Source organism: Atractosteus spatula, chromosome 11 (genome assembly GCF_055471065.1).
Source record: "Atractosteus spatula isolate fAtrSpa1 chromosome 11, fAtrSpa1.hap1, whole genome shotgun sequence".
NCBI lineage: Eukaryota > Metazoa > Chordata > Actinopteri > Semionotiformes > Lepisosteidae > Atractosteus > Atractosteus spatula.
In genome coordinates this window covers 15,277,298-15,286,941 of record NC_142716.1, presented here as the reverse complement: position 1 = coordinate 15,286,941, position 9,644 = coordinate 15,277,298, and the positions used below count along the sequence as shown (strand labels likewise).

Sequence of the window (9,644 nt, the reverse complement as noted above, 5' to 3'; positions counted from 1 at the left end):
TTTATTAATGTGTCGCATTATTGACCTTATGGTCTACAGTTTATATCTCTTGACAAGAGTGCACAGAACCGCTGTTCAAAAACTACGTAAACTTATGGCTTTCAGCTTCATCTGCAAAAAGACTTCTATAGAAATTATTTACAACCAAGACCTTTCATTTAAATACATATATAAGCATTTATTTTTTCTACAGTTAATGCATCAGAAGTACAGTACTTCCAACGGTAGATCCATTGTATGTGTTCATTACATGCACTGCTAGACATTGGGTTCAAAGTGTCATTTTTCCCCCAGGTGTTCTACAGATGCCCTGGTTAAATCCTCCAACAAGTACAAGAAGGATTTCTAATGGGAAACATTTAAGTAATTTAAGTAATGGAACATAACCCATAGGAGTTGTTTTACTTGTATCGCTTGTATGCACCTGCTGTGCATCTGGCCTACTTAACGGCAGATAGGGACAACTGCTATATTGGAAGAGTGTGTAATAGCACTAAAACACACTACAGAGTGCACACCTGGTGCTGGAGTCTGGCAGGATTTTAGAGGTGTTAGTGTGCAATAGTGTAGAAATTCAGCACTTCCACAGTGAATCTGTTCTTAAAGAGTTTACACGTGATCCGTTGGCCTCCTAAGTTGAATCTGTGTTTTTAAATTTAGGTTGTGGATTGAGAAGGGTGCCTTTGTAAGGTGCATTCCAGCCAAAACTCTTAAAAACCTCTGACGCTGTACACTCAAAGACATCGGTTTTGCTTGATAGAAATATGCAACCACATTAACATCATCCGTGAGACATGCCTGTCATGTCTCGCATGAAACCATGCATGAACCACTTGGAACTGAATGTAACAAAGACAAAGGAACTGGTGGTAGATTTCAGGAGGAAAAAAGTCAAACCTACTCCTGTCTACATCCATGGGAGTGGCGTGGAGATGGTGGACTCGTACAAGTACCTGGGAGTGCACATCGACGATAGACTGGAATGGTCTAAGAACATCGAAGCCATCTATAAGAAGGGACAGAGCCGACTTTAATTCTTGAGGAGGCTCAGGTCCTTTAATGTATGTAGTAAGATGCTTCATATGTTCTATCAGTCGGTGGTAGCGAGCGCCATTTTCTACGCAGTGGTATGCTGGGGCCCTGGGATTAGAGCAGTGGATTCTAAAAGGCTGAACAAGCTCATCAGGAGAGCAAGCTCTGTCATTGGGTCTGACCGGGACCCCTTGGAGGTAGTGGTTGAGAGGAGAATTGTGTCCAAACTAGAGGCCATCATGGACAACATCTCCCATTCCCTCTATGACAGGCTTGCAGAAATGAAGAACACGTTCAGCAATAAACTGATTCATCCACGGTGCGAGAGGGAGCGCTACAGGAGGTCATTCTTGCCTTCTGCCATAAGACTGTACAACGCATCCACCTTGCATCTTGGCAGAGGCAACATCGACAGTGACCTGTTTCTGGACTGAATGCATCTACACATCTACTGCTACATCTGTTCTCTTTCTTTTCTTTTCCCATTTACAACTGTGTTTTGTGCAATATATGCCAGGGACCTGTGCAATACATTTATATCTATATCTATATTTATATTCATATGTGCGATACGACTTTTTCTGCGTACTGTTCTGTTCTAGTTTGTTCTTTGTGTGTCCGGACTGTAACTCTTTTAGTGCACCCCTCACTGTACTGATTGTATTGTACGTATTGTATTATTATTATTATTATTATTATTATTATTATTGTATCATTCGTTACACTGTGGTTGTGTTGTCTGTGTTAAGCTGCTGTTGCACTGCAATTTCCCTCACGGGATCAATAAAGTATCTATCTAAAAACAAATGTGGTACACAGACACAGAATGAAAAGTCAACAGATTTATCTGTGCCGGATGCAGGTTTGGGATAAATTGTTAGGTTGGCATATATGGGGATTGGCATTAGGAGCTGACAGAAGAGACAAAGGAGGATGGAGTAAAATTAAATGATCTTTATTAACATTTTAAGTGAATATCTTATGAACCCAAAATAACTAAAAAAGTCTTATCTTCACCTCTCCCCAGCCTGTTGTGCCAGTCATCACCCTCAGCAGCCTGCCTCTCTGCTATGTATAAGCTAGCAGCTCTCCTGGAAGCTGGTTTAAATCTCCCTTCAGTCTGTGACCACCAGCAGATCCAGACAAGGTGGGTTCTGGCTCGTATTCCCATTTCAGTGTATATGGCTTTCTTACATAATGTATGTGGTTCCTGAAGCTTCCTACGTAACTAAAATATCTTATGAAATTTCTTAGAATATTTTAATACTGAGCAATTTAAAAACAAATCAGAACATTCCAATACTGTTAGGAATTAACAAATCTTAGTTTAATAAAAATGATGTAAAACCTGTTTTCTACATACAGTATATAACAATATAGACCACTCTCTACACAGTATGAGACTTTTGACACAGGATGTACACACAAACATACTAAGCATATCATTTTTTACTAAAATTTCCAGCTTTATGAAACAATTAAGAGTGGCTTCTCTCATGGTAGAAGTGACATTAATAAATTATACTTAGGAAAGCAAAAAACAATCATCAAAACTCAAAGCTGCACTCTGTGGGAACTGTAAAAAATATTTCTCTGTTCACTTTTGCATCTGTCACACAGACCCTGGAGTAGGTTTCTCTATGGTGTGAATCAAAGTAATTCAGCTTTCTGAAAAACTACCATTTCTCCAGAAATGTCAAAAAGTTAGTGAATTATACTACACAGTTTTGACAACTCACCAGATTTAGCATTGAAAAGACAAAACATTCATATTTGTAATACAAACAACACCTGAAGGGTTTAGACTTTCTGCAGGTAACACACTGAGGTAAATATTGACAAAGTGATAAAAGTCATTCCAAAAAATAGCTGATCGTCCTTATAAAAGCTGGAGACACTGAATTGTGGGTTGGTGACCAGCCGGAGAGCGTGGTGTTGTACACTTCAGATGGAAGTCCCTGCTCTCTGGACTGGCAGTTCACAGCCAGGCTTGGAAGCAAGGGGGGAGTTTAAGAGAACTTAGCCGCCTGCGGAGGGGGTCCCAGGAAGCCCCCTGCCTGTTTGGTGGCAGCCCTTGACGGAGCCAGACCCAGCATCTTCTGGATGTTCTGTGAAAGAAAGCAGACACCTGCAGCAAATCGACACTACAAAGAAGACGAATGGTCTGGGCGATGTATTTGAGCTGAAATGATACAAGTTAGAGTGGCTGCCCCAGATGACCCTTCCCTCAATGAAGTCCGCATGTTCTAGGCCATTTGAACAAAGACTCAACAGGCAAGGCAGCATTGAGCTAATCGTATTTCGAATGAGAGAAGGAGGCTCCATAATAATTTAACTGTGCTCTTAAGTTAGCGCATGTTTGTAAGTGCTTGAAGGCCTTGAGGAAGCAGGGACAGGATTAACGGGATTTCCTTTTGAGAGACCAGTGTCTGACTGTGTGGAAAAAAAAAGCTCTTTCCCCTTTTCGGTACAAGGGGCTGGTCCTCCTGCCTTTCACAAACAAAGATCAGCCCGGCACAGCACTTTCCCTCTGGTCACAGGCTTTGGTCAAGTGCAGATGGATTCCTCACAACAGTTATGAAGCAAAGTAGGAAATTTCCCTTTGTCTAAGGGGAAAATGCTAAGAACATTGAGCAAGATAAGTGCATTTTCTGGGTCTGGAAACTGTGTTTCTGTAAGAAATCAGAAATGGATATCTTGTTTTCTCTAGGTTTCATAAAGGAATCCTTATCCCTTAATTGTAATCTGGGAAGACTTAAAACAAAAAGCATGATGCGCTTGCTTTAAGTATAACCCGCAAGTCCATACCACAATCTCCTCTATTGTATATTCGACATGACACATTCAAAAATTAACCATTGACAAAGGTTGCACTAAACTTGCAAATGATCATTAATGACTGTTTTAACATCGATGTAAGGAATGGATATCAATCTGAATTCCTGGAAGATCACAGCTCTTTCTGGTTTCCATCCCTTCTGAAATCAAAGGTTACGAAATGGGACCAAATATCTGATTACCTAACAAACTCTGGGTCTCTCAGATACTGAACGTTTAAGATTGAATGAAAACCTTTCAGTATTGGAATCTGCCACACCCGACTTCAAGACACTACAGCCCCGGAGCCAGGCCTGGACAATGAAATTCCAGGGGCACCTGGCTGCTGTGCTTACCTGCCTGATGGACATGGTGCACAGAATGTACAGGAAGATGAAGGAACAGTCAGTGTAGTCTTCACCCAGCAGGTTGCGGTGAGACAGACCTTGGATGTAGGACAGGGGGACAAAGGGCAACTTGGCTACTACTCGCCCATCAAATCTGCAAAGAAATAATTGCAGCAAATAATACCTGTGACAGCAGTAAATGAAGCTGAAAAACTGCAACACTGTAACCACGATATCAGTCTTTAGGTTGAAATGCAGAGACAATACAAAGTAGAGGAAAGATGGAACATGTTATTTTTGAACCAACAGGGTTTCAGCTGTCTAAAGCAATAATGTATAGAAATGTGGAGCTGAGCAGGTGGCCGCACTCCAAGATGGCAGAAGATTCACTCATCTCAAAGCCATTATCCATATCCAGACAAAGTGAGATCTTCTTGGAAAAAATATCGGACAGAGGAAGAGGTTGAGCCCAAGGCTGCGAGACTGCATCTAAAATGGTAGCGAATGGGAATAAATCATGTTTGACTTTGAATTTTTTGTCAGGCATGGCATCTGCAGCTCAATATACTGTCCCAGCCTTTATAAAATACACAAGGGTACCAACAGATGGCCATCGCTTACAAAAAAGAAAACGGGAACAGGTGAACTCCCATCACCCCAGAAAGGAACTTCCCTGGAAAATGAGAAGTGACAAAGCAGGATACCCTCCTATCACACAAGTGTCTTTTGGCCTCGAAACGTGTCTCTCTTCTTTTCCTTTCAGCATGAAATGAATCTTTATCTGTTCCTTTGCAGCTGATGCATGCAGATGCAGATACCTACTTGAACTTCATTATTTTATCTACTCTAGTCATTTAAAAAGTGGCTAACGTGTGTTACTTACATGGAGTTAAACATGCCCATCAGAGCGGTAAAGCAGAAGCCAATAGCAAACATGGACTTCATTCGTACCTGCAACCGAAGACAAAAGATTAATGCACCACTCATTCACAATCTTTTGGAAAGAAGAAACAAAAGCCATCTTAAAACATCTGAAAAGGAATAGTTTTCTAATATATCATGGTATATTTTACCACTACACTGCCCTAAGGCTTCCCTTTAGTTTTTTTAGGAAAACGTAGACAAATGTAGCAGTTTGGTTGCCAGTCCTACAAAAATAGCCTAAAGTGTAAAATTCTCTTTAGTGCAAGTAGCACAAAATAGGGATGACCAGAGGTGACACTACCACTTGGAGCACCAAACAGTCCATGTGTTCAGAAAAGAGCGCAGGAACAAATAGCTCAACAGACAAAGGCTCTTCCATTGAGTGCAGCTTGAATTCTCTGGCCCAGGTGTAGGACACTCTAGCCTGGATCGTCTCTTGTCTGGATTCCTCCAGCTGGCCGAGAGCTGCGGAGGGGGGTAGGGTTCAGATTTACTGGCCAGGGATAGCGTTGGTATCGGTTTTGGGACAAACCACTGATATGCTTGCAGTGATATTAGCGAGAGACACACAGCTCTTCTTATTGGCAATAAGAAGAGCTCTGCAATCTGTCGAATGAATGAAGTCTCGAGGGGTGGGTATGGTGTTTGCCTACCCTCGGTCTCACGGGGGTTGCAGATGGGAGCCAAGACATTGAAGCAATTGGCAATTCCAAAGCAGGTGCGTATAAAATGAAGAATACAAAACTATGTATTCTTCTACCAAGATACTAGGTAAAGAGTTGGTTAATGGCCTTAAAAATGAAGCTGAACTGCATTTTCTCAATGTTCTGAGGAGGAACACAGAGGTTTATACAGAATCATCCATGGAAAGACTGGAGAAACCACTCAGTAACAATGGGATCAGCAGAAAGAGCTTTTACCATGGACAAGTCCCTATTGTTGTTCTTCAGTTTCTCCTCCTGTCTCTCTGCAGAAACATGCCAAACAAAAAAAATAATTACAGAAAACTAATTACACATACTACGTTATAACATGGGAGTCTTGAGAATTGATGCAGAGAAATGTGAAACAAGTGTGATCTAGAGCGCAAGAAGGCATGATATCATTGTACCTAATGTTGTGCTTTGTTACAGTTTGTTGTGTTTGTTACTTCATTCCCCTCTCTCAAACTATTGGCTGAAACTTAATAGATGGAAACAAAATTCCACTAACTTTCCATAGGCTTACATTAACACCAAACTAGCAACACCACACTCTTTTGCAGCAACCTTAAATGCCTTCTTCTTTCCGCTAACAAAAAGCTCACAGCCAACTGTGTGTTAGGAGTTGTGTCAGGAAGTACAAGACCTGGTTTTACCTATTTTCTTCTTCTGTTGTCGCCCAGCAGACTCTGTGATAGTCTCCTTCTTCTTCTCCACTGCAACGACAGGGGATCAACTAAAGTTTGATAAACGTGTTTAATACACTTTATGGAACTTCATGTCAATGCGCACACTTCCCACTGATGTGCAAAACAAGACACAGTGGCGTTCACCAAAATAAGCACCTAACATGCCCCAAGACAAAGGCATCCATCTTCATCAACATAGAGGAACAACTAAAAGGAAAGAAACATTTAGTGGAACACCACTCACACTTTTTACTCTGTTTTTCCACTTCTGCCTTCAGTCTCTTGTACTTGTCCGTCCTATAGACCAGCACCCATGTTATGCCTGCAGATGGTAAGAAAAATGACACCTGAAACATTTTGAAAAAACAATAAAAAAGGTGAAACACCAGAAGAAGGCTCCACAGCCAAAACTTTGTGTCTCTGGAAAAAATGTTCCCAATTGTGTCCTAATGGAGCATCTAGTACCTTACCACTGACAGCATAGCACTCTCCAGGAGACGACAAGCCTGCCTTTATTTTAACTCAAAACTAATCTACCTAGAGTACAGATTATTGAATTACCAGACCCGCTACATGTTTCTCAATTCACAACAACCGCTTTGTTGCTGTCAATGTGGGAAAAATAAAAAGATAAAAATGGACAATAAAGAATGAGATTACCTCAGCTTTCTAGATTTTAACTTCAGCTATACACCACAAACATAAGACAAACGCTTATCTGTACTTTGGTATGTTTCCACTCACATTTAAATTCTTTTTCACTGTAAATAACACTTCACAACACTCGGACAATGTTCATAACATTGCAGTAGCAACTAAACTTCAGCAAAACACTTATTTAGTTAAGCAAATACTCCTAAATAAATCCAATGGCACCCACCTATGCAACTCACTTTGCCTTTCTTTGGAGAACACAGAAATAGAATGTCCAGACACCCCGGCAGTTAGCACTTACTAAAAGACATTTGTAGTTTTTAAATGTAATGTAGTTTCTATCAGCACTGGAATGACAACAATGCACTTGGACATGTTTCAGTACCTCCAATCGTTATCCTGAATAGCTTTGTTAGCTAGAATCCTAGAATACCGGTCTGTGGTCTGACCTTTTGGCCAGGTCTAAAACATTGCAACAGCTTCCACAAATGCAGCTATAGAGGCTTGGAGACTCATAATTTGATGCTGATTATGTGCTTGATAGGTCAATATTTTGGGTGTTATAAATCAGACTCCAACTTCTACAAATCCATATCCACTTAATCTTACTTTCTAAGATAATGGGGAAAAAATCATAAGAATGTAAGCTCGTTTTTTAGACAGAAAACTACAGTCATCTACTAATAAGTAAGGTGGGTAGCTGCATCAAGCTCCATGGCTCCTCACACCTGAAGAAGGCTCCACGGGCTAAACATTGTGTTTTCTTTCTTCTCTTTTCAGCACGGAATAAACCTATTACTTGTTCCTTTGCTTACTAATTAGTCTTTTTTTTTTGTTGTGGGCATAGATTGGTTTATGGGTCATTGTTATGTCTTTCAATAAAAATCATGTGTGTAGCTATTTTTAAGGATTTAGCTATAAAAGCATTTTAGGATCATGGAGCATTAAATATTTCTGAAAAAGTTTCCAAATAAAATACTGATACAAATCCTGGCGTGGTTTCAAAACGGCATAAAGATTTGTTTCACAAGCTCCTATTTGTTAAGAGACTCCCACAAAGTCTGTCCTGGATCCCTCTTTTCTCTATCTATAGTCACAATATTGCTCAGGCAATAGGCAAATCTCATTTCCACCTTTAATATATTTTTATCATTTTAAACTGAATTTGACCCACTTTATTCCTTTTATGGCAGATTTGTTGTTCCATTTCAATTAAACTCAGCAAGGTTTCGGAGAGATGATGAGAATGATTACAAGAGCAAATGAATGTGAAATGCATTTGACATAAGTACTCAACTCAGATACTCAACTCTTTTCGGTTTTAGCAGTTCGGACCTTTTGACTGATACCGCTAGTTTATTTACTGTTTTCGATGTTTTTGTCTGTATCTGCACAAGGATGTGCTCTTCTCACATGCCAACATTAAAACCACTTCTAAAACCACACTACTCCACAGCAATAGTTCTTCTGAGCACACAAGAACTTTCGATGTGGTCCCCGTGTCCCAGATTTTCAGACGACAATGATACTGAAAATCTAGTATATTATACCGAAATACTATAAATAAAGGCCCTTGAAGACAGTAAGTATTGTTGCAGCCACCAGACTAAGAAGATATCGGCAATCTAATGCTTCAGTCTGGGAATAGGTTTAACCAATCGCAAAGCTCCAAGTACCAGACTGGTCGAAATATAAACACGTTTTTAAATTTATGCTAAAAATAAACGTATCTCGGTGGTAGAACGATAATAATCTCAAACTAACACATTCAAGAAAAAGACACGACATGAAACAAAAGTAACATATCACAAAAATAAGGTGGAGAACATGTAACTAAGGTGACTTTCTGAACAAGAATTAGCCAAGTACAAAAAAAAAGATTTTTTTACTCACCTTCTGCTAACAGAGCAGTACAAACGGATATAAACACGATCAAAATCGTGTCAGCAAACATAGTACTCATGTTTGATAGATATGTATTGATATACTTATATCTGATTTAGATCAAATGTACTCAGTAATATATTTTATGATCACCGCCTCGACCTCAGGTGATTAAAGCAGAAAGATCTGAAATTGATTCGTCAGCACTGAAAACCTACTACAGAGTCTAAGCGTAAAAAAGTAGATTGGCTGGGAGAGGTGTATTGTGGGATAGCATTAGACACGTAGCTGGGGTTTGCCATTTGGTCCTTTGGCTAGGTGAAGGTGTAGGAGGGTTTGAGTACAGTATCGAGTAAAATCTAAGAGAAATATACTCTATAGTACAATTGTTTTTTTTGTGTTATTTTTACAGCTTTTATCGGTGCTTTTTTAAAGCATTACAGGATATCATATTATGTCTCTGTTAGTTCCTGGCGATGTTTGGATATCTCGTTCTTCCCGTCTGAGTACTCTGCAAGTGTATAACTAAGTAAATACAAAACGCCCCGAATAAATAAAAGCTTGGAAGGATATCAAAGTGAAAAGTAATGGGAAAC

At 39.9% G+C, this 9,644-nt stretch overlaps 1 protein-coding gene across 1 annotated transcript; it reads right to left on the bottom strand.

The window, feature by feature from the left end:
- Positions 1 to 1,971: 1,971 nt before the first annotated feature.
- Positions 1,972 to 9,257, bottom strand: tmco1 (transmembrane and coiled-coil domains 1). The gene is made up of 7 exons (XM_088927627.1): positions 9,058 to 9,257; positions 6,755 to 6,832; positions 6,478 to 6,537; positions 6,041 to 6,087; positions 5,080 to 5,147; positions 4,206 to 4,350; positions 1,972 to 3,140 (listed from the first exon to the last, which is right to left on the bottom strand). Exons 1-7 carry the CDS (start codon positions 9,125 to 9,127, stop codon positions 3,042 to 3,044), a joined length of 567 nt encoding a protein of 188 aa, XP_088783753.1. The 5' UTR covers positions 9,128 to 9,257; the 3' UTR covers positions 1,972 to 3,041.
- Positions 9,258 to 9,644: the final 387 nt, after the last annotated feature.